Below are 26209 nucleotides of genomic sequence, written 5' to 3' on the forward strand. Positions count from 1 at the left end.
GGATGTTGCTTTAATTGCATAATTTTCCATATAGGTTTATGGTTATTATATTGAGTTCTGGGTGTCTGAAATCCCATTTCAAGTCATGTTTTAGTTATTAGCCAATGCATTTCAATAATGGGATTCCAAAAACATCTAGGCTCATGGGAAAATAAATTTATTAGAAATTTGCTTAGGGTTAAAATCTCCAGTGGAAAGTGCCGCAGTTGGCAGGAGGTTCTTCTTGGGATGTTCTGGTGCTTTTCCCCCCGGTAATTTCTGCAGTATTATTTACAGAAGATAAACAAGAGTAATACATCTTCATGTATTAGCTCAAAGATGCTTAATTGCTGACTTCTGAAGTCTCTGACAGAGACGAAAAATCATTAAAGTGCACCTATTATGGTTTTTCCTAATATAACATGTCATGTAGTGTGTTGTAGCCGTTTGTGAATGTAAAAAAAAAAAAGTCTGCAAAGTTTCAAAAATCAAAATGCATGACAAACGGGGTTATTGCCTCCCAAAAGAAGGAACCGATTCTGAACTATTGAAACGAGTCATTAGTAATTCCAGATGTAGGATTGTAACAAAAAACCCCGCCAACGGCTACTCGCGAACAGACTGAGCTGAAACTCCTTATGGTAGTGGGCGTTTTCTTTTTGAAACACGCTGACCGCAGTAGACCAATCACAACAGATTAGGGCATCTGACCAATCAGAGCAGAGTATGCTCTCTGACAGGAGGAGTTTAGAATGAATCCTTTAGAACGGATCATTGAACGAGTCGTTTGTGATTGGGGGGGGGGGGGTGTGATGCTGCAATTTAAATTATGAGCACATTTAAAGTGTTTTTTTGACCTTGGATACATGTAAATCCTCATACAACAGTATGAGACCTTTAAAACAAAATTAGGCACGTTTCAAAACCATAGTAGGTGTGCTTTAAAGGAATCAGACATGGTCATATTTCAGCAGTTTCGTTAACAGCTCTGCTTTTTGTAGTGCTGTCTTGGTTAACCACTGTAGCTGAATTTTCCTGAGAACTCTGAGATTAGTGATATATTTACACGTAGCTCTGTGGTTAACCAGACTAATGGCTTGTGACTGGTTTGAATCGTTAAAAACTCAGACTTGTTTTTCTCATTGGGTGAACTTCTGCCTGACAGACGAGCAACGAGTTTGGAGCTTCCCATGGCAATGCGCTTCAGACATTTAGAAAGGACATCCAAAGAAGCTGTTGGTGTTTACAGGTAGGTGGGAAGGTGTCCCCAAGAACTTGATAGGAACTGCTTTCTGTTGAACGACATTTTAAGTAAAAGCAAGCACTTGAGTGGTTTGACATGATTCATCGTGATGGATATTATACATTGTGTTAGTCATAATTCAGATGGCTATAAAGTGCCAGTGCATGTGATGAACTAACATGGTCTTTCTAACCTTTTATACACGTTGTGCTGACCGCAGGACAAGGTTATTGTTCATTTTATTATTTTACGTTATTATTTTCTGAGGTAAACAATGTCTTTAACATCTCAGGTCTGCTATTCATGGACGAGGGCTGTTCTGTAAGAGAAACATTGAAGCTGGTGAAATGGTCATCGAGTACTCCGGCATTGTCATTCGCTCCGTCCTGACAGACAAGCGGGAGAAATATTACGACGGGAAGGTGAGAGAAACCGAACTCTCTTTTTCATTTCCTTTACCAGACATGGTGTTTTAATCCGAGTGGCCGTGAATAAGGGGATACATACGGACCTCTTTATACATTGTTTTTGATCTCTGCTGCTTCTTGTTACTAATTAAATACTATACCGGAGCATTGATGAAGTCCTGAATCTCATTAGAGAGATGGTGTTGCAGCATGACTCGTTCCTTCTAATAACTTATTGTTTCTGTAGTACCGGGACTTTTATGGAGGATGAGGTACATAATCTGAGGCAAATAATAAACAGATGAACAAAGGAGTTGTTATTTAATAAACGCAAAATGTATGTATATAAGGCGATGTTTATGTAAGGCATAATCCGTGGCAGCTGTAACTGTATTTTACTACGGTAACCATTGTTTATAGGCAGCACATTCATTTAGAACGGTGATTAAGCTGACTGGAAGTATCTGTGGTCTGAACGCACACCTTCCAGCCAGTCAGAATTGAGTATTCAGACAGATCATGGTATAAATAATGTTGTATGAAAGGAGTTTTCCTGCACAGCAGAGTCTTCATGAATAAGGACTTTCCAATTTCTCATTAACGGGACATGCTGCTTTTTATAAAAATTAATTTCAATACCTGTGGCACAAATTTTCTTCCATATGTTTATACTTCACGAGAGAGAAAGAGAGAGGATGGTCAGGGAATGACTGTTTATAGCTGCCGTAATGTAAGTGATAACAAGAACTAGCTTGTTCCATGGCCATTCAACAACATTAAATGTAACTATAAACAATTTTAAAACATGTAGCTCTCAGCAGGCACTCTGCTTTTTGTCATATCATACCTGCCATTCAGGGATTATTTTCCTGTAAGAGCGCACGCCCTGTTGTATGTTCTTCCCTACTTCATCCAGGCTCCTGATTGGGTCTGTTGTCTTAGCACACATCACTTCATTGGGATTTTGAATTGAGACAATGACACAGGATCCCGAGAGAGTATAATCGACGTTAACTTTGGGTGGGATGGATCCTCCATCCAGAGCGTTCACTGACACAAGTGCATTCAGCTGCTCTACGCTGAAAAGATGCAGCCAGCTGTAAATCTCAGTAGAAACTCAGTTTTGATAGCTGTTTGATTCGTGTGGGAATTTTCAGTGACTCAAAATGTATCTTAGTTGCCTCTTTTCTGTACGTACAAATGATCTCTGTTCTTCATCATCACCAGGGAATTGGCTGCTACATGTTCCGTATCGACGACTTTGACGTAGTCGATGCAACCATGCATGGCAACGCGGCGCGATTTATCAACCACTCGTGCGAGCCCAACTGCTATTCCCGTGTCATCAACGTGGAGGGCCAGAAGCACATTGTCATTTTCGCCTTACGCAAGATCTACCGTGGCGAAGAGCTCACCTACGACTATAAGTTCCCCATCGAGGACGCCAGCAACAAGCTCAGCTGCAACTGTGGAGCCAAGCGCTGCCGCCGCTTCCTGAACTGAGTGGGCCATTTCGAAGATCCTGAAAAGTGCAGGGAGAAAAACAGACCGGCAATAAAACCGAGGCACAGTGGACTGTAGAAAGCACTGAGATGGAAACGTCCATGAAGGCTCACTAGCAGTGGTTTTAATGGTGGCTGGGATTGAAACCACTGGAAGTCCACTGGACAGATCCAGACCCGGTCGTAGGGATGTGCGCGTGACGCTCAAGCACTCCAACAAAACTGGAATGGTCATAGAATCACCTCTTTACAGTCTGAGCTTTTTATCCCAGTCCACAAACAGAGAAGTTCTGCATCATGCTTCCCTTTTTACAACACAGAGGTCTTTATGATGTGCAGACTAGTGAAAAGAAGATGCGCACTCCTCCCATTGCTAATACTTGTTAAATTGTTGCTGCTGAAAAACAGTTTTGGCTCATCTAGTTAACCTGTGAAAGGTGTTCCAGGTGTATTTTTGAGCTTGTGCACGAGCAACAAGTACAGTGATTGTCTGGCTGATAAAAGTCTAAGTGGTTGGTGCATCAGTTTTAGCTATTCAAATAGTTTCAGTTCCGCTAAATGGATTGTGCTGACCTCCTTCAGTCTATGGCCTCTTTAAAAAATAAATAAATAAATAAAAAATTTGACTCTTAGAAAGAAGTGCAAATAGATGTACAGGAGTTTTGTGGCAGTGAGAATATACTGTACCTGAATGAATATATGACTAATCAAGAGATATATCTATATATACTTTTAACTGAGATGTTTATCTGTGATGCTCATGCTAGAACATAGTATAGGACTTGATGTTTAGGAGAAGAAAAGGCTTTATTCTGCTCAGGAAGATGCTGTGAACCCCTGCAATACGCCATCATCATCCATTCTGTTTATAAAGTCATTTAGTAAGACGACTTTTTTTTATATAGAAAGTCTCAAATCAGCCTTTAAGCTCTTCTTCAAAAGCCACTGCTGTAAAAAAAAAAAAAGAAAAAAAAAAAGAAAAAACTCATTAGAAAACTCCCACTAGGCCTGTGTATATTATTTATTCTTTTACTGTGTTTATTTTTGTCCCAATTCATGTCTATGGTTAATTTAATCATGGAGAAAATTCCGTCTCCCTTTTTGGGACCCTGCTGTTTTTTTTGTTTTGTTTTGTTTTGTTTTGTTTTTAGTCTCAGCTAATTTTGCCCGTTTTCTTAACCTTTGAATACGTTATGGTGCTAAACTTAACAAAAGTCTTGAAATTTAAGTGGCAAGTCACACGTTTCATCGCCGTCGTCTTTTGTCATTCATCGCAATTTAAGACACTTCATTATTTGTGAATTGCTCAAGTACTTGACAGATAAAAGGTAGAGAGACGACGTTATTTTTTTCAGAAGCATCACAAGGTATGGAAAGAAAACCGTTCACCTTGTATCCTCTGCTGTCTGCGTTCAACACTACTTGAGCTAACTAGGAATAGTCACTTATACAGTTTTTATTTTGGGTCTTTCTCAGTTCTGTGATGGTCGCACAGACATGCACATAATATACATCTAAAGAAGTCCTGACCCCTTTTAATTGCTCAAGAAAATCTCTCCGAAGCAACGTTTGTTTGTTTGTTTGTTTTCTCCGACAGAGTCTCTTTAGCAGCGATTAAGAATTACTGATGGGTCTTTCAGCTAACAGCCACCAAGCACTCAGCACCTTGACATCCCTTTATTTTAAGACTTAAGACAATTCTGATCCCGTCTATCACGAGGAAAAAGATAACTGATACCAATCTTAGTGTCTTAGAAAGACAAGATTGCTCAAGCTTTATGGCGTATTTATTCTTGTTTGTGTTTAGATTATGGGAGTAAATGTGCTTTCTCCATGGCCAAGGTCTTTCTTTTTGTTTACATAGTTTCCTTTTTTCTTGACTTGAACATTCTTCAAGGAGGAGTTCTTGCAGTGCAGCCTTTTTAAGGTCGTGTTTTGAGCCAGAGGTTCTTTTTTTTAAAAAAAAGAGTATGGTTTTAGTTCATGTTTTAACTTGTAAATTGTGGCAACATGCTTTAGGGAAACTGTTTCCTTTTTTTTTTTCTCCCCCCTTCTCACAATCTGCCAGAAACAGCTTCCAGTGCTTGTCGCCGCTCCTTTCGTGTTTTTATGGTAGCTGGCTTTCTAACAGCCCTCGAAGCCAGTCAGTGCGGTCATCCTCTGCCTCGTGTGGCCCTTCTCGTTTCGGATAATATCACGAAACTGAATTTCACCCTTTGGTTTGTTTGTTTTTTTTCCACTGAACTTGCAAGGATTCTACCTCAGGCTGTTCAGAATGACTGTCAAAGAATACTAATGCAAAACCTAGATGACGATACGATATCGCTTGGTCTTAAATGTTCTGTAGAGATGGCCTGTGTGCAATGAAGGATGCCAAGCACTAGTCAAGACCTTCTGTGACGATCTGTCTCCCAGAGTTGTGTGGAAAAACTGTATGTTCCTACGTAGGGTTATTTTAAAAAAAATTATAATAATAATGTGTTGAGAAAAGACTTCAAAATGAGAAAATGTGTCTTTACTACCTTGTACAAAGTACCCCAAGTCTGTAAATAGTTGTATACATATTTCTAAACCTGTTTAATTTTTCTATGCACTTTTTTATTTATAATGTTATTTGCTTAATAAAGATGTTACAATGTTTGAACAAAAACTGATGTATGTGCTTATTGCACTTGAGTTGTTAGATCAGTTGAAAGCATTACTTTTGCTACAATAATTCTAAATAGTGGAGAGAAATATACGCAAGCATTATTATACACAGCTGCTTATTTGTTATAAATTTGAAGCAAAAAAGTATGTTTTCGTAAGAATAAACACTTTACAAAAAAACTCAGCAAAACATTGACACTGTATTAGAAGTTTATATTAGTTCTATATTAGAAATCTGAAGTGGCTATATGCACTGAAGGAATATTAAATATCAAATCCAAAACTGTCTAAATACTTACATATTCCCCCTCACTGTATATAATGTATATCTCGAGGGAAGCAGTACAACCAGAGCACTGTCAAATTCTTTCATCTGATTGGTCAGAAGATGTTCATTCATTTTCTGTAACAGCAGCTCTGCCAATCGTATGTCATTTTAATATTTTATAGTTTCTATATTAATAACTACATATTGTATGGTGGACATGCCACATAACCTAAACTTAGTAATAAACGGATGTAAAAACTGTTGCTATTTAACAAAGAAAAACCTATAATCATTGATATGGTGAAACTTTCTGTAAGGAGACGGATAACATTTATGGAAGGAGTCTCCAGTGTCAGGACTTTGTACCAGTCCGAGTCTTCAGGGTAGAGGATTTTACACAACGTTTTCGCTGTAACCTGACAAACTTTGTTTGTTGTTGTTGTTTAATTACCCTAGAGTAAAAAGACGCTAAAAAAAGTTGGTTTTTTTAATTAATGATTTTTATTTTTTTTATTTTTTTTTTTATAATTGACAAATTGCTTTAAGAGGAATAAAATCTAAAACGTCAGGGTGAGAACAGCCCTCCACTTGGCATCAAACTACCCCATTGTTGATTATTTTCCTATATGAAGATGCCCTGTCCAGACTGTAAGCTTTAAGTCTGGGATCAGAAAACTACATATTTATTCCTTCGTTTATTTTATTCCTTCATATTGTATTTTTAAATTTGAACTACACATCTTTGTGAGTAACAGCAGGCTTTCTGAGCACAGCCATCAGTGTGCCAAGTGTTGCACAAAGTGAACCAGCTTGCACTACATGTGCTTGCAGTAAGATCTCATGTTCTGCAGGCATGTCAGGGTAAAGCAAAGGACTTACATCATGTTCAAATCATTCAGCACTGTCTGAAGTGGAGAAGCCTGGTTGTTGTGCAGTACTGAGTAATTCACAGTAGTTACAAATAATATGCCTTTAGGTGAGTTAGTACATAATAAAGGGGCTAAAAGTAAGCTAGAACATAAGGGTCTATTAGTAATACCACCTGCCTGATATTATGTAGGCCCACCTTATGCCACCAGAACAGCTCTGAGCTGTCGAGGCATGGACTCCACAAGACCTCTTGGTGCCTCTTGGACCTCATGGTGACTCCATGGATCGTACGTGTTGGTACAACACATCCCACAAACGCTCTACTAGGTTTTGATCTGGGAAATTTGAAGGCCAAGTGAACACCTTGAAGTCTTTGTGATGTTCCTCAAACCATTCCTGGACAATTTTTGCAGTGTGACAGGATGCATTATTCTGCTGAAAGAGGACATTAGAGAATACCGTGGCCATATATACTTGGTGTGCAACAATGTTTAGGTAGATAGATGCACTGTGTGTTCTGACACCTTTCTATCATAGCCAGCATGAACTTTTTCAGCAATTTGTGCTGCAGTAACTCTTCTGTAGGATCAGACTAAACGGCTAGCCTGCACTCCCCACACACATCAGTGAGCCTTGAGTGCCCATGACCCTGTTGCTGGTCCACTGGTTGTCCTTCCTTGGACCACTTTTGGTAGGTACTAACCACTGCATACCGGGAACACCCCACAAAACCTGATTCTCTGACCTGGTCATCTAGCCATCACAATTTGGCCCTTGTCAAAGTCGCTCAGATCCTAATGCTTGCCCATTTTTCCTGCTTCCAACACATCAACTTCGAGAGCTGACTGTTCACTTGCTGTTGGGGTCAGAGCACAGGGTCAGCCATGATACAGCACCCCTAGAGCAGAAAGGTTTAAGGGTCTTTCTCAAGGGCCCAACAGTGGCAGATTGGTGGTAACGGTGCTGGGGTTTGAACCCCCCAACCTTCTAATCACACTCAGCACCTTAACCCTTGAGTCACCACTGCACCTAATAACAGCACTACTGATTGGTTTTCTAAACAGCTGAAAAGTAGAAAATGTATTACCTGTCTTTATAGCAGGTGATCCCCAGGCTCATGTCATATACAGACCTATCAGTGTTATAATGTACTATTTAAATGTGCCCAAGAGAAGAGAGTCAAAGCAGCTGTTCATCGCCTTTTATGTTTACAGATTGTTTAAATGAATTATGATTAGTGTAGCATCCAGTGTTCCTGGGATAGGCTCCAGATCCACTGCAAGCCTAAACAGGATAAATCAATTACTGAAGTTGAATGAATGAATGAATGAATGAATGAATGTTTTCATATGTTCAGCAACAAACTAGAATAGTTAGTTCTCAAAAAAATTCTCATATTGTGATCGACTGTTACAGTTGTAGGTCAGTTATGTACTGTACTTATGTACTGGAGCTTTTACTTCATCACCAGAGGGAGCCAAAGCGCATTTTGTGTCCTGGATTCTGTATCAAACATTTCCCTTCGCACGTTGCTGTAGGACCTTGTGAAAGTCTTTTTTAATTGAGGTATTCTAGTAAGCTTCTCGACCATCAACATCCCTTTCAATTTCTTTTGAAGGAGCAGGGTTTTATGACTGCTGGCCAAGCAGCCAGCTTGCTACAAAGAAACATGCAAGAAACATTCTGTGAAAATTCAATTTCTAGCTGATTAGTCTGTTTAGTGCTACACCACGTAGCTGGGACAGGTAGATGTATGCTATGTTACGTAACCGTTAATGTGAATCTTGGTGTACTCGAAATGTTAAGTGACTACTAATTCAACTAAAGTCATGAATAAAATTATATTTGTACTTTTATGATTAAAAAACAGGTAAAACTTCATATAGATTTACATAATTAACTATTGCAAACAAATCACCTCAATAATATTCTTTTTAAATCTCCAAAACCACTTGAAAGTTTGTGAAAAAACCTTAAAATATATCTTTTTTTCTTACATGAACATTTAACATATTAGGTTTCATATCTATCTAGCTATCTATATTTTTGTTTGTTTTTTGTTTTATTTGTGAGCACTGTTAAAATTGCTTTAGCTTTTGATTTGCTTAACATACTTTTTTCAGTGTTTCTTGTTTGAGGACCTGTTTTGCCCTTTTATGTGCACATTCATTACCTTCTATCCAAACATTGTGCTGGTACCCAAAGCTCAGCAGAAAAGACTGATAATATGTCTACAAATGTAAGTAAAACACTTGTTCTTGATTTTATTGGAGAAGCTTGCTCATCAAAACAACTCCTCTGCTTACCTCTTTCTCTTTCTCTTTGTCCTGCAGAGATGAGAAATAAGAAAAAGACTGAAAGCAGCAGAAGAAAGGGTGTCTGTGAAAGTGGTTTTCTAATTCCTCTTTTTTAATAGAACACGAATAATTTCTTGAACTTATATAGTGCATCTGTCTTTTACTATAGCTGTAGTAAAGAATTCGATTAATGCTTTAGTGATCTGAATGAAATTTGTTGCGTTGTTCCAATCCAGTGAAAGATTATAGCATTTTGTGGTCCAATACTAACAACATGGAATTCTGCTTGATACATGTGTGCTGTACAGTGGCACACACAGATGCTACTCTACAGGTCTGCTGTGAATTCTTGATAGTGTGAAATTGTTGAGTAGTAAGTACTTTTGGCCATATCAGTATGAATTTTGCAAGTTCACCAAATAAGACCTGATATCTTGAGCTAGACACAACTTCTATACAATTGTGTGCTTTCAAATTTGTGGCAACAGTTTGGGGAAGACCCACATATACAGTACTGTGCAGCAAAAGGTTTATGCACATGCAAAGAAATGCTGTAGAGCAAAGACGCCTTCAAAATAATGACATTAAATGTTTCTGAATAAATAAATACAGTAAAGAGCAGTAAACAGTAGTAAATTAAACAAAGTCAATATCTGGTGTGACAAAAAATGAATAATAAATATTTTAAATAGTAGTCTCCGGTACAATTAGTGCAGTTTTATAAGGAAATGAGTTTTATTGAGCATCTTGCAGAACCAGCCACGGTTCTTCTGGAGATTTTGACTGTCACAAAATTGCAGCAAAATCCAGCAGCCTCCATTGCGTTTTTTGTCTGAGAAGTGTCTCTTACCACTTAATATACTGCTTTCTTTACTGACATACCAACATTTTTCTGTAACATTTAATTTTGTGCTGGAAAACTAATCTTTGGGAGTCTAAAATGTTTTTGTACTGATTCCATAATATAGAAGTCATAAAATTAAAAAAAAAAAAATCTATAACAAAGTTTGTATTAAAAAAAAATTATTTAAAAAATAGGGTGCGTAAAACCTTTGCGCAGTAGTGTAGGTGTGATGGTCAGGTATCCACATACTTTAGGCCATAAAGTGTATTTGACAGCTTATAATGCTGCTTATTTAAACAGCGTTCCAGGTCATCACAGCGTCCATGCTGTTAAGGTGACATTCCAACTTGACTGTAGTAAATGTTTAACCTGTACATCATTTTGTTTCTTTCAGAATTTAGATTAGAGGTTTTTCAGTTCTATTGAAAAACAAGGGTAATTGTGTAAACTATAATGTTTGATAAGTAAAGATTGAGTATCAGATGAATATGAGTATCAGAATGCAAAAAAAAAACATGCTTTCCTTAACTCTAATACAATATAGAGTATAATACCATTAATTATTGACAATTCAAATTTCTCTATAATCTCTCTAGTTAATAATCCATAAAGGCATCTTTCTGTTATTTCTAAAACAAAATTTAAACTGGATGTCCATTCTCTGCAGTCTCTGTCTATTGACTTCAAATCTATTGACTTTTTGGGCAAACCTTGGCAATTTTCCATAGAAGAGTGTGGCCAGTACTGCCACGCGAGCACGAGGTCCTGCTTTCCCACTGCAGGTACACCTCTCCCTCTCCCTCTCTCTCCCTCTCTCTCCCTCTCTCTCCCTCTCTCTCCCTCTCTCTCCCTCTCTCTCTATCTCCCGCTCTCTCTCTCACCCTCTCTCTCTATCGCCCTCTCTCTATCTCCCTCTCTCTATCTCTCTCTCTCTCTCTCTCCCCCCCCCTCTCTCTATCTCCCTCTCTCTATCCCTCTCTCTCCCTCCCTCTCTCTCTATCTCTCTCTCTCTCTCCCCCTCTCTCTTGATCTCTCTCTCTCTCCCTCTCTCTCTATCTCCCTCTCTCTCTCCCCCTCTCTCTCTATCTCCCTCTCTCTATCCCTCTCTCTCCCTCCCTCTCTCTCTATCTCCCTCTCTCTCTCCCTCTCTCTCTCTCTCTCTCTCTCCCTCCCTCTCTCTCTCTCTCTCTCTCTCTCTCTCTCTCTCTCTCTCTCTCTCTCTCTCTCTCTCTCTCTCTCTGTGTGCTGGATTCAGACCCATGACAGTCCTTTGTTTGCCAACTCTTGCTTAACAAATCAAAGTAAACAAAACTGAGATTGCAAAAATGACTCCAAATTTCATTCCAAAGTATAATTTTTTTGGAGTGTATACAGTGTAAACCCTAGGCTCAGTTTGCAATGCATAAATATATAGAGAATATATTTTGTAAAAAAAAAAAAAAAAAAAAAATTGTATCCAGTCAGTTTTTCAGGGTAAAATACGATACATACAGTATGTACTACATGCTGTAACTGATAATGCATTCCATTTTGAACTTCCTACAGTTTTATACAGATGTTTCAGTTAATTGTGCAGAATTATGGCTGTGCAGATCACCTACATTATCTCCATTGCACTGTTCTAGAGCAAAGGTCAAACCCTAAAAAAAGCCAAAGGGACATACTGAAACTGGACATACTGTAGCATCTTCTGACAGAATAACTACAAAATATTTACAACTGTTTAGTAGGACTTTCCCATACACAAAGGCTGTCTGTTATATAAGTGGTGCTTGAAAGTTTGTGAACTCTTTAGAATTTTCTATATATCTTCATGAATATGACCTAAAACATCATCAGCTTTTCACAGGTCCTAAAAGTAGACAAAGAGAACCCAATTAAACAAATAAGACAAAAATATTATACTTAGTCATTTATTTATTGAGGAAATTATCCATTAACAGGAGTATGTGAACCTCTATGATTAGCAGTTTAATTTGAAGGTGAAATTAGAGTCAGATGTTTTCAATCAATGGGATGACAGTCATGTGTGAGTGAGCACCATGTTACATTTGACAAACAGTGATCTATCAAAGTGTGATCTTCACAACACATATTTGTGGAAGTGTATCATGAGATTTCTGAGGAGCACAGAAAAAGAATTGTTCATGCTCTTCAGGCTGGAAAAGGCTACAAAACCATCTCTATAGAGTTTAGACTCCACCAATTCACAGTCAAACAGATTGTGTACAAATGGAGGAAATTTAAGACCATTGTTACCCTCCCCAGGAGTGTTCAACCAACACCGATCACTCCAAAAGCCAGACATGTAAAAGTCCACGAGGCCACAATGGAATCAGGGTAACTTCTAAGCAACTAAAGGCCTCTCTCACATTGGCTAATGTTAATGTTCATGATTCCACCATCAGGTGACACTTAACAACTATGGAGTGCATGGCAGGGTTGCAAGGAGAAAGCCCCTGCTCTCCAAAATGAACACTGCTGCCCTTCTACAGCTGCTAAAGATCCCCCGGACAAGCCAGAAGGCTATTGGGAAAATGTTTTGTGGATAGATGAGACCAAAATAAAATTTTTGGTTTAAATGAGAAGGGTTATGTTTGGAGAAAGGAAAACACTGCATTCTAGCATAAGAACCTTATGCCATCTGTGAAACATGGTGGTGGTAGTATCATGGTTTGGGTCTGTTTTGCTGCATCTGGGCCAGAATGGCTTGCCATCATTGTTGGAACAATGAATTCTGAATTATATCAGTGAATTCTAAAGGAAAATCGCAGGACATCTGTCCATGAACTGAATTTCAAGAGAAAGTGACTCATGCAAGAAGACAACAACCCTAAAGACACAAGTTGTTCTACCAAAGAATGGTTAAAGAAGAATGAAGTTAATGTTTTGGACTGGCCAAATCAAAGTCCTGACCTTGATCCAATAGAAATGTTGTGGAAGGACCTGAAGCAAGCAGTTCATGTGAGGAAACCCACCAACATCCCAGAGTTGAAGCTGTTCTCTACTGAGGAACGGGCTAAAATTCCTCCAAGCCGATGTGCAGGACTGATCAACAGTTACCGGAAACGTTCAGTTACAGTTATTGCTGCACAATAGGATCACACCAGATACTGACAGCAAAGGTTCACATACTTTTGCAACTCACAGATATATAATATTGGATCATTCTAATCAATAAATAAACAACCAAGTATAATATTTTTTATCTCATTTTTTAAATTGGTTTCTCTTTATTTACTTTTAGGGCTTGTGTGAAAATCTGATGATGTTTTAGGTCATATTTATGCAGAAATATAGAAAATTCTAAAAGATTCACAAACCTTCAAGCACCAGTGTATATTTAATGAAAACTGTGTGGGGGAAAAAAAAAAATCCAGACCATGTTCGAACACACAACAATTAATATTTGGGTCAAATTATTAGACTATTTGTTTGTTTTTTTTTGCTCAAAATGCAGTTTGGTCTTTTAGGTCTGTATTCTCTAATGTACATAATTTGGACAATACTGCAGTGCATTGTGGGATCTTTTCCACCATCTGTCTAAACATGCCTATAAACTGGCAAAACTCCAAATATGGTATGCATCTCTCTCTCTCTCTCATATAACTGAATTCAAAGATAAATAAAAATAACATTTTCCAATAACTTTTAAAATTTGAAGGTGAAACCTACAAAGTGTGATTCAAAACATTTGAAACATTCCAGGATTACAGCACAGAACATAGGAAACATTGGAACATAGGAAATGCGTAATTTGGAGTAAATAGACATGTAATTCTTGCACTTTATCACGGTTAGATCAGTATTATGGCTAAATTATGGTGGCAGAATTGCATCAAAGCTCATTATCTAATGTTTGAAATCCTCAAATCAACATTCCCTGTTTAAATTTCACAATAATATTGACACAGTTAAGGGGGCAAAGCAAAATACTGCCAAGAATCAAGTTTGTCCAACTAAAATTGCAGCATTTGACTCAAAACAATATACAGTATGGGTCTCATATAGATAAAATCTTATATCAGATATCATATAGTCCCTATAGTAAAAATGTGTCTAGACCAAACAGACACATTTGCAATTATTTACATGATTAACCCCTTAAACCCCCAGGACTTTCCTCACTCATATAATTACTTATTGTTCTATAAGTTTTACAGTAATTGCTGAATAATAAGTTCTGACTTTTAGTGAGGAATGTAAGTCTTGGTCTGCTGAAAGATCCTAAGAAATTTAAAGGGTTAAATGGTTCCAGACATTGTCCCTCGAGGTCAGTGAACTCTCAAACATATTTAAGGTCATGCTGATCTCTGACACTGTGTCAGTCAGAAATAAGGGATCAGTGTACGTGTCTTGGTTGTGCATGAATGCTCTCTGAGCTGACAATATGACTTTCCTGGCAATATTAGGTGCGATTTATGCAGTGGCGCAAGTTCTACTGCCATGCCTTCCTCCAGTTCCTTTGTCCAGTGAAGTCCTTACTACTGAACAGGTAAGAAATGATGGGTGTCTTTCCTCTATATCGTATCAGATTCTAGCATGATAAAGTGAGCGCATATTGAAAACTCTCTTAAGAGTTCACATATCTTTAAGGTTACAATATTTTTGAGATAATGGCAACAGACCAACACTCCAGGGGAATGTCCCCTTATATTGCGTGATCTTATAGACCTCAATTATAAGATTAAAAGATATCTTCAGCTCATAATATCATAAATGCCATTAGCTGTATATCTTTTATCTAAGATTTGTTCTTCATGACATCTGTGTGAAATTTCCAGTTAAATTCGGGCCATATTGCATTTGTACACACACACCATATTGATGATTTTTATGTTCTTTCCAATCCAGTATTTAGGAAAGTGGTATTTCATTGGAGTGGCTTCGTGGGATGATGAGGACATTGAAGGCTATAAGCCACTGGATAACTCAGTTGCTGAACTGAAGAAAGGTGAAAACAACACACTGATTATGTCTGCAGCGTTGAAACAGTGAGTAACAAACAATTAAGCCACTTTTAACTATGATCAGTAGCATAAGGAACTACCACTAGGGACTTCCCCAAATAATTATCCATTTTATATTCCTTTTTCTATTCATGAATCCTTACTTGTGCAAAAATGTTTTGGCTAGAAGTGGTGCTCATTGATTAAGGTTCTGAGCTAGTGACCAAAAGGTCATGAGGTCAAATGCCAGCACTATCAATTGAGACAGACTATTAACCCTCAATTGTAAACAAATATAATGAATACATTTCTCAAATGTGATTGATCATTCTCTGTGGTATATGGCTTGAACACCCAAATGCCAACATTTTAGCTGCAAGACACACTGTAAGACCGGATAAGTTCATTTAACTCAAAAAATTTGAGGAAACTAATTACCTCAAAATTTTTAAGTTGATAAATCAATTTCTTTAAGCCAAATACACTTAAATTACAAAGTTTGAGTTAATTTTTTGTTATATTTAAGAGTATTTGGCTTAAAGAAATTGATTTATCAACATAAAAAATGTTGAGGTAATTTGTTTCCTCAAATTTTTTGAGTTAAATGAACTGTCTGGTTTTACAGTGCACCATAAGGCACAGTGTAATGGGTTTATTTACTCTAATGCACCTCGATCATCATTTTTACATGTAATTTCTTCACTGTATAGTACAAACAATCAGCTTCAACAGCTTTTCAGTGAATGGAACTTTGTTAATGCAGGGGAGATCAGTGTGCCAACATGGCCTGGACTTACTACATTGACCCAGATTTGGATCCAATCTTGACAGAGGGTCCGGGTAAGGTTTTAAATGCATTTCCAGTATATCAAGCAGAATCAGTGAGTAATCTTTGCGTTTGTATTTGTTTGATAGTGTTTCATTGCTTGAAACTGTGTTCTTACTGTTATTCTATTCATCCACTTACAGCAAACAATATTGGAGTGTTCTTGGATGGAAAATGGATAAACTGCCCCTCCTGTTTGATTGTCTTCAAGCTTCATCCCAGCGTTGGCTTCTTAAGAGTCATGTTATTTTGTCAGTCAGTTTTAACAGTTCAGTTTTAAGTTACACAAATTTTCATGCAAACATTTTGGTATTTCAGATGTTACCCTAGTTGTTTTAGCTGTTAGATCGGAAACAAAATAGTACTCTAGTTTGGCATTATGAAGCTGGAAATACATATTTTTTTTACATCAGTGTATTTATATACTCAAATCATTGTGTGCAAGCAAGAATTAAAACACTCTTGGTTTGTCTTTACAGCACGTGACGAGAATACGCCAGCTGACTCGGTGAAAAACTTTCAGTCAAAAATGGAATGCTTTTTCATTATCGATAGGTTTATAATATCTCCACGGACAAAAGGTGCGTGACAATTTCCTATTATTATTATGCTTTTTGTTTCTGTTAAAATTCCACTGGTGCTTCTGCTGTAAATCAGTAGAGCTTACAGAGAATAGATAAATTCACCTATTCAAAAAAATGCCAGTTCAATGTAATGTGCTAATGCCATCCCTGCATGTTCAATGGACATTCTTGTGTTTGTCTAAATATATCTGTCTCATGTTTCAGAGTTCTGTAAACTGGAAGGAACTGCCTGAGCAGGTAATGATGATGATCTAGAGCAGTTTTATATCTGGTCCTACCTGAAAAATCATTCATTCACCTTTGTCATCTTAATATCCTTCCTCGATTCTATTCTTCTACTGAAATGATAAAACACAATTAATATAATTTCAGAATACTTAACACATACATATATCATATTTAACATATTCATATGTATTCCTCAGTGCTGACAACTCTTACGTTAATAATGGCTCACCTGTGATGAAGAGACTTCGGTATGTACAAGATGAAGATCCCCTGCAGGAGAACCTGAGCTGTCTACAGTTAATTAGTTTGACAATTTAGAGCTGTGAGATATATAATATACCTTCGCACATCAGTCAAATAAAGTCTGTGACCACACTTCCAATGGTTTAGCATTCTACCTTATTTAATACACTGGATTCAACTTATCAGCTAATTATAAATATACTTTCATGGGCTGAAGAAGATGAAAACTTGTGACCTTTAAGAATATTTTGCTATAAACAGTATGTGTGTACAATAAAATGATATTCTGGTCATTTTCACTTGTGTAGGGATCAACTGAAAGTTTAGTAACATTACATATGCCCCAAAAGTGGGCTTGGATTGGTCTTAGGAGGCTCAGGCAGTATATTACGAGCAGTGATGACCGATTGTGATCTTAAATGGTAGGGTAAAATCTAATATCTATCAGTATCTTGACAATGAAACTATTATGGTTAAGCAATGTATTATATTCCAAGGTATTTTGATGGCATGATAATAATGATGCAGGCAAAACTATTACACCCACTTAAAGATGGATAAGCGGCTGCATTCATGATTTATAATTTTTTAAAAATTTGTCTGGAATGCTCTACTATGTTCATGCTGTATTTCACTCAAATACCAAACAAGATAAACAAAACAGGCTGCAACCCTTTAATTCAAAGAAACAAAACAAAAAAAACACCACAAAAATTACGGTTCAGCCATCTTTCCTTCTGTGTAGTTTATTTATGAATTTATGAATGATTTTAGTTTGTCCACCCACCTTGTGCATGTTTATTACACCACTAGCATAGTTTCCATGCACCTTCTCAATCACTATTAACGAGGTGTTACAATTGAGTCAGTGAAAATGATCAGCTAATATGATCAAATCTGTGTAAATCACTAGAAACGATGGTCACTAATAGGCTGCAGAAATCTACTGTCTGAACTAGAAAGAAATCAGCCCCAGCATTATTTCTTCACACCATTCTGTGTCTTTATGACAACTGGTGGTGGTTCTGTTGAACCCAAATAATCTGCCTTACATGTTTGTTAACAGTCTTTCTTGACAAAACATACCAATATGATACCAATAACATACCGTAAAGCAAAGCTAAAAGTGCTTGAAACTCTATATCTACAGTATATCACACGGTCAAATCAGGTGTGTGACAAAAAGTAGGCCAAAGACAGTGGGGAATTTCAGCTAGTGTTTCATGACTGTGTAGGCAACCACATGAGGAATGTCACTTGCGCCTGCTCTGTAGACATGAATGGAAAAGCAGTGCTGTTTTTAACATAACAAGGTTTTTGTTTCTCAATCCCTCTGTTTCGCTTTCTCTTTTCCCTCCCATACAAATGAAAACAGAAAGACATTTGCCTGAGTTCAGAGGCCAACATGGAAGGGAAAAAAAATCTTAAAGCTCTACAAAAGAGTTTCCCACACAAACACTTTCTACCCACATGCTGATTTTAGTTTTCAGCCTTTCACTGAACTCTGTTCTTCTTCCTTCTTGATAACTGCTGATTGTTTAGTCTTTGAAAAGGCTTGACTAGGATATGTTTTTGTTTCGGTCTAAATAGTAAGTGTTTTATTCATTATGTGGATGAAAAACTTTAATTTTTTTTGGATTCTTTACTCCTGTGATGTTGTTTTTTGTTGTTGTTGTTTTTTTTTTTAAAAAAAAAATGCATATTTAGCAAATATAAACCTTATAGTTAGATGCTCTTAAAGGAGTTTTGTATTTCACAATTGAAAATATAAATCACACAGAATATGAGAAAAAGCGCAAAACTAACTGATAACTGGACACCAAGTAGCACGTCTGCATTTAAGTTCATCTGCAGAAATATAGCTGATTTGTTGTTTATGACTACTGTGGTGACCGTGTGAGAAATACACTGACTTAGTTCAGGGACAGCACCCCTCTTTGTTTGTGTCTTTATGTCTTGTGGGTGGGGTATGTTATTGTGTGGGTGTCTCTGTGTCTTTGCAGGAAAGTACAAGTGGCTTACCTGGGGTTGTCCCATATATTGAAGTCCCATGAAGTTAGTTTGTGATACCAGACAAAAAGTCATTTAAATAAATAACTAAATAAATAAATACTATTATTAGCACTATGACTCATTTAGAACGTGGAAGTCATTTCATTTTACACAAACATGTTGCATTTTTTTTCCCACACTGTCCAGCAAACAAGCTAGTGATTTTTAAAAAAGAAAGTGTTTTTTTTTTTCTTTCATAGGATACAAATAAGCTTGGAAGCAGTTATATAAGCAATGTGTATAAATATTGGAGAATAGTTATATCACATTTAGAAAAAGAAATGCAATTTTTGCAATGCCATTATTAATATCTTAACATACATGAATTGACCATTTTTGTTACTAAACGAAGGAACAACCGTGAAACCTAAAACAAACATTTCTAATGTCTTTCGCGTCTAGATACAGCTATATACTCGACCAAGTTGATCTGTTTCAGTACAGCTGTAAATGTCTTAAACCGTGGCCCCAATACTCACAACAGGAATATATGTACCGCAAAAGATTTCAACACTAATATGTCATCGTATTATGTTTTGCTCACATACTGAGAAATTCACTAATTCACTTTCACTAGCTACTTTTTCCTGGTCAGAGTCAGGGTGGATCCGGAGCCTATCCCAGGAACGCTGGGTTTGAGGCAGGAATATATCCTGGATGGGGAATCAGTCTATCACAGGTCACCATGCACATACGCATTCACACCTAGGGGCAATTTAGCACAGCCCTGCCTACTGGCATATGGTTGGGAGGTGGATGGAAACCAGAGAACCTGCACCTGCAAAGAAACCCCACGGAGACAATAAGCTGAGTTCAGTATTGAACCAAGGGCCTTGGAGTTGTGAAGTATCAACACTACCCGCTGCATCACCACGGTGGCTTAGTGGTTAGTATGTTCGCCTCACACCTGCAGGGTTGGTAGTTGTGTGTTGAGTTTGCATGTTCTCCCCGTGCTGCGGGGGTTTCCTCCCCCAGTCCAAAGATGTCCAAAGACTGATTGGCATGTCCAAATTGTCCATAGTGTATGAATATGTAATATATATATATGTGTGTGTGTGTGTGTGTGTGTGTGTGTGTGTGTGTGTGTGTGTGTGTGTGAGTGATTGTGCCCTGTGATGGATTGGCACCCCGTCCAGGGTGTACCCCACCTCGTGCCCCATGCTCCCTGGGATAGGTTCCAGGTTCCCCCGCGACCTTGTAGGATAAGCTGTATAGAAAATGGATGGATGGCTTAACTTATATTGTTGTTTGATCCTTAAACCCATTTCATCAGTAATAGAAATCAATAAATATAATAAAGATGCACTCAATCTAAAGCAGTCAAAAGATGCAGTACTTTGACACAAGTTAACTACCAGAAAGCTGAAATGCTTTAGAAAATCTACTTTGTTACAAACCTAATGAATTTGTTGTATATGCATCAAGGTCATCATGTGGTTTAATGGCTCAGGGAAATGGTAATTTTCGGAGGTGTACTTTCTCTAAATGTACAAGAAGAAGATGTCCACCGTGCATGAGTTTCCTTTCCAACCACAGAGCGAGTGAGAGAGTGAATCTCTGTAAAAAAGTGAGACCGAAGAAGGGGAAATCCTGTGGGCAGAGTTGATGTATGTGACTGGAACAAACACATATTGGTTCATTGGTCTTTACACTACATGAGGTGAGTACAGTCTATCTCTCATCTGATTCATAAAAAAATTATACAGCAATTTAAATTTAGAGGTATTAGAATGTTCTTGCTACTCCTGGATCAGGCTTATTATTAAGTGTATTAATTACTGACAGAAATGTCAATAGCTTCACTTCTCAGATATGTCTATGACTCTTTAGTCTGACATACAGAGATATGGATAACTGGCAAGAAATAATAAGTATCATATGCAGATTTAAGGCTTGTGGCATTAATTAAGTCTAGTATATTAATGAATTACATATGATGAAAAAATAGAGGACTTAAAAGTGATGTACTACAAGTATGCAAACTGATATATGCTCATATATGCTGATACTGACTTAAAGACTCCAGATTACAGTATTGTAGCTATTGTGTAATGGTCAAAATATATATGTGTGTGTGTGTGTGTGTGTGTGTGTGTGTGTGTGTGTGTGTGTGTGTGTGTGTGTGTGTAAATAGAACACATTACAATAACTGTAACTGTATATAGTACACAAAGTATCCATCTATTTATATGTATATGTACACTACCCAACAAAAGTTTAGACACAGTCATTCTTAATTTTCTTTTTCCCTATAATTTTCAGAAATTCATTCTTGGCACTTTCTCAACTGATTTCTTGAGGAATCCCCCTGAGATGCCTTTTAAACAGTATTAAAGGAGTTCCCACCTATGCTCGACACTTACTGTCTGCTTTTCGGAATATTTCGGAATATATTTATTTTTGTAAATAAAATGTTAGTTTTCTAATGAAAGAAATGAACATGTTCGCACGATTATATTTTAGTGTACGACACTGATTTCACATATTTAATCACACACCTTCAGATCAAAAAGTTTTTAAGATCATGAGAAACATTTCAGTCAAGTGTCTCCAAACTTTTGACCAGTAGTGTGTGTGTGTGCGTGTGTCTACATAGATAGATAGATAGATATAGGATTCAAAAGTATATGATAAAATTCACCATCATTTGCCATGTGTGTTTCTTGTTCTTAGGGCTCCTTATGCAAAGCAGTTGTGTATCATTAAATTGGATCTGACACCCACAGTGTAAAAGAAATCAGACCTTGTGAAGAATTCCCTGAGACCTAGAAACTATACTGCATGCCAAGTTGTTGTGCTGTGTAATTCAATGTAGGATGTTTCACTCACCTGTGGGTGAATTCTGTGTGTGGGTTAAAGGGGAAAACACCTTGTAAAGGTGAAAACCCACTGTTTTGTCACATCACTCAGCACTGTTTCAGCTCCTGCATATCACACATGCACGCTAACACAAGCACGCGCACACACACACACACACACACACACACACACACACACACACACACACACACACACACACACACACACACACGCGCACACACACACGCCACATATGTGCTGAGCACTCCACAGTCTAGCAGTCTCTTAATCATCACATTTCTTTGTAACTGAGAAGTATTGTCTTGTCCATGTCTTGTGAAGTTATTAGAGTTACTGTGGATTGTGTGGCTTCTCTCTTAACCACCTTTTCTCTCTGATGTTTTCAGTAAGCGATGCAAAACCACAGCTACAAGTTCACCTTTTTGGTCTGCTGGTGTTGCCTGTTATCCATGTCCATTGTGATTATGGTTGCAATGATTGCGAAAGTGAGCAACCAGGTACATCTCAAAACCAAAATATTTACCTAGCTTATTAACTCAACTCAATTAATATGATAATCTTATAAAGCAAAAACGACGGCTGATTTTTTAAAATTATTATTCACCCACAGAAGAACGAAACAGCAAGCAATGAAGATGCAGGTAGGCTTGATTATGTCTTGAAATATTTCATATATTTGTTATGATCTTCTAATTATTGGAAAAAAAACAGTAGATGTATATGTTTATTTTCATCTGTGGCAGGTAGTTGTGTCTGAGATCATATGTGATTGTTCACACTGTCCAAATGAATATGTTAACTTGTATTGAATAAAATCTGATTTATTTGGCCCACATCAATAACAATTCAAAAATTTTTTTTATAAGGTGGTGTACATCGTCCTGCTTACCTCACAGGTGAGTAATGCAATATTGTCACCAGATTTGTGAAACAAACTCCTCCATGCAAAACATCTATGACATGTAGTCACTTGTATGATGTAATCCACGCTTGTTTGTTTTCACTCTTGTGCTCAGATGTCTGTTAATACTTACAGTAATATACATGCACGGTCTTAAATAGATCATGACCCACTTTGAGCAACTGCATAGAAAACAGTTTTGAGGTTGGCAGACATATGGTTAAGTCAAGGGAGAAACATGGTTTTACTTATTTCATAGAGACATTAATATACTTTCCCCCATTCCTCTTAATATGCATGCCACAAGCAAATCACATGCATCTAGTTTTATACAGTGACTGTAAACACTTGCATATATGTATCCCATGACGAAGACATTGAGTGGTATCTTTATTACAAAATCCCCATGTTCGACAGCCTATGAAGTGGATCTACATAATAAAGTATATGCAGTACATGCATATATGCAACTATATTAGTTGATGAAAGACTCTGATTGCTAACTGAGTATGGAATATTGTTTTTTTTTAAGGTTCTGGGCAGAAATCCGTCGATTACATCCATCTTGTGTGGGGTAAGTAACGTTTATTCCCCTTTCCCTCTGTCAATGAAACTCAGAAAGGGACTTTCAGTCGGCAGGTGATCTCATCATTTTGTTCCTTTTCTCTGTTTTATTGAGGAAGTATCACACACGCTCTTTATTATTATCTGGACGTTGGTTGACTAATCAAAGCTAACGCATTTGGACATTAAGTACAAACTACTTCTTAAATCCACCAACTGTAGACATTAATCATCTAGTCATGTCAGTACAGGAATAACTCAGTCATGTTTAGAAATATGCAATTTACAGTATTCTTGATGTAAGACTGAAAGCACTTGCGATTATGGAACCTCCTACTCATTGACTGACCACAAAAGTCCCAGGCAAAAAAAAAATTCACAATTAGCCATTAATCCCTGTGTTATCTAGTTTAGTTTTAAAGATTTGGGAAGAAGAAGAAGAAAAAAGTTTAAACCCAGAGGAAAATTCAAAATTGAAATCGTGGGTGCATTGTGCATCACCATGGAAAAGGACGTAACTGTGGCGAGGGGGTCTAATATCCGCTGCTCATCAGAAGTGGGTGTTCATACGTCTAAATGTGGTTTGGTTTATAGCTAGGGCCTACACGTATGGAACAAATTTATCTGACTACAATCTAATGTACGTTGGTTTCAACTGCACACTGCATGCTGCTCACTTTGCTGCAAAAACTGACACTACCACTAAAGTAGATCTGTACTCCTCCGCACAGCAATACATGATCTTCCATACAAAATTAATACAGACTATTCATTCATTCAGTATATTTCTTAATATATTATATCTATATATAGAAACCAGACAGATTTTAGTGAGCTCTTTGTATTAATCTAATTACTACAATATATAGCATTTACTAGCATGTATGTGTGACGGCCTGGGAAAACCCTTCACATGGTCAAACTTGGACTGTTATATTATATATAGTTCTCACACTGCAGGTGTCTACTGAATGGAAACATATTTCCATTTTGCACCAATCTCAATCACAGTATCTATCATTTTTCAAATCATGTTAAATCCAAAAGAAATGAAATTTATAGATTACATTTCAATTCCATTGCTAGGCCCCTTTACATAAGATAATCCACATGTGCAAAAAAAGATTGTTATTGCCAAATCTGAAAGAATTAAGTTTACAGTGGGAAATGAGTTTTCACTTTGATTATCAGCATCATTCCTATCAGTCTCTGAATTTTACTTGGATTGCATTTAAAAACACCAGCCTCGTCTGTTAACGCTAACATCGGTGGGAAAATAATCGCTGATTCATTCTGACAGTTTTATGTTGTTGACTAAATTTCTTTTTATTAATTACTTCTTTTTAGGTCATTTAAACTAAAAAAACAAACAAACAAACAAACAAACAAACAAAAACTCTTGTTGTTTGATTACTAAATGAACTGTAATCATGTGAGGTACACATGATACTCCAGAAATTTCCCTTCTGCTCAGACCTGCCCGATCCATCCTGATACCCTACTTTGGTTGGAGCTCTCATGCAAAAACTGTATGAATTTATAGAAGGATTTACTTATTTATAAATCACACTATCCATTGTTACCTAGATGAGGATGGGTTCCCTTTTGAGTCTGGTTCTTCTCAAGGTTTCTTCCTCATATCCTTTCATGGAGTTTTTCCTTGCCACAGTCACCTCTGGGTCAAATTCATACATTTAAAATCTATACCCTGAATTGATATATTTCTGTAAAGTTGGACAATGTCCACTGTTAAAAGCGCTCTACAAATAAAACTGAATTGATTAGGCTTAGGTCCTTTTTTGCTATGGCATTTACACGCATTTACACACACACACACACACACACACACACACACACACACACACACACACACACACACACACACACACACACCAATCAGCCATAACATTACAACCACCTGCTTAATATTGTGAAGGTTCACCTTGTGCCTCCAAAACAGCTCTAACCCGTTGAGGCATAGACTCCACAAGAGCTCTGAAGGTGTGCTGTCGTATCTGGCACCGAGACAAGACTTGTTTTTCCAGCACATTCCCACAGATGCTCAATGAGATGAGATCTGAGGAATTTGGAGGCTAAGTCAACACCTTGAACTCTTTGTGATGTCCCTCAAACCATTACTGAACAATTTTTGCAGTGTGGCAGGGCACATTATTCTGCTGAAAGAGGCAACGGCCATTAAGTGGAGTACTTTTTACAGTTACCATGAAGCGGAGTACTTGGTCTGAAACAGTGTTTAGGTAGGTGGTACGTGTCAAAGTAACATCCACATGAATGCCAGGACCCAAAGTTTCCCAGCAGAACATTGCCCAGAGCATAACACTGCCTCTGCCAAGTTCTCTTCTTCCCATAGTGCATCCTGGTGCCATCTCTTCCCCAGGACGCACCTGGCCGTAAACACATGATGTAAAAATAATTGCGATTCATCAGATCAGGCCACCTTCGTCCATTACTCCATGGTCCAGTTCTGATGCTCACGTGCCCATTGTAGGTGCTTTCGGTGGTGGACAGGGGTCAGCATGGGCACTCTGACAGGTCTGCGCTACACAGCCCCATACGCAGCAAGCTGTGATGAACTATGTGTTCTGACACTTTTCTATTATAGCCAGCATTAATGTTTTCAGTAATTTATGCTATAGTAGCTCTTCCATGTGATTGGACCAGATGGACTAGCCTTCGTTCCCCATGTACATCAATGAGCCTTGATGTGCGACCTTGTACGACCCTGTCACTGGTTCACTGGTTGTCCTTCCTTGGACCACTTTTGGTAGGTACTAACTACTGCATGCCTGGAACACCCCACAAGACCTGCTGTTTTGGAGACGCTCTGACCCAGTCATCTAGCCATCACAATTTGACCCTTGTCGAAGTCACTCAGATCCTTACACTTGTCCATTTTTCCTGCTTCCAACACATCAACTACCCTTAACCCTGACCCTAATATAGCCCACCCCTTTACAGGTGC

The 26209-nt window shown here is 37.7% G+C and overlaps 2 protein-coding genes across 3 annotated transcripts in view; both read left to right on the forward strand.

Annotated features, from left to right (window-relative positions):
• The window catches only part of kmt2bb (lysine (K)-specific methyltransferase 2Bb), a 42046-nt gene extending 36265 nt beyond the window's left edge, over window positions 1–5781 (forward strand). For both annotated transcript variants that reach the window (XM_017490476.3, XM_017490477.3), the window contains 3 exons: window positions 1145–1228; window positions 1515–1644; window positions 2857–5781. In XM_017490476.3, coding sequence (XP_017345965.3) covers window positions 1145–1228; window positions 1515–1644; window positions 2857–3132 — 490 coding nt within the window. In that variant the 3' untranslated portion in view covers window positions 3133–5781. The remainder of the gene's footprint in view (window positions 1–1144; window positions 1229–1514; window positions 1645–2856) is intronic.
• Window positions 5782–14374: 8593 nt separating this feature from the next.
• On the forward strand, window positions 14375–17021 carry apom (apolipoprotein M). The gene is made up of 7 exons (XM_017491721.3): window positions 14375–14554; window positions 14914–15053; window positions 15772–15848; window positions 15978–16085; window positions 16314–16415; window positions 16623–16655; window positions 16844–17021. The coding sequence occupies exons 1-6, from the start codon at window positions 14450–14452 to the stop codon at window positions 16649–16651; spliced, it is 561 nt and encodes a 186-aa protein (XP_017347210.1). The 5' UTR covers window positions 14375–14449; the 3' UTR covers window positions 16652–16655; window positions 16844–17021.
• Window positions 17022–26209: the final 9188 nt, after the last annotated feature.

The sequence above is a fragment of the Ictalurus punctatus genome, chromosome 17 (genome assembly GCF_001660625.3).
Source record: "Ictalurus punctatus breed USDA103 chromosome 17, Coco_2.0, whole genome shotgun sequence".
Classification (NCBI taxonomy): domain Eukaryota; kingdom Metazoa; phylum Chordata; class Actinopteri; order Siluriformes; family Ictaluridae; genus Ictalurus; species Ictalurus punctatus.

Coding starts and splice junctions, on each gene's coding strand:
- apom (XM_017491721.3), top strand. CDS start 14,450: ATGACTTTCCTGGCAATATTAGGTGCGATTTATGCAGTGGCGCAAGTT. Junction 14,555..14,913: donor AAGTCCTTACTACTGAACAG/GTAAGAAATGAT, acceptor TTTCCAATCCAG/TATTTAGGAAAGTGGTATTT. Junction 15,054..15,771: donor ATGTCTGCAGCGTTGAAACA/GTGAGTAACAAA, acceptor TTGTTAATGCAG/GGGAGATCAGTGTGCCAACA.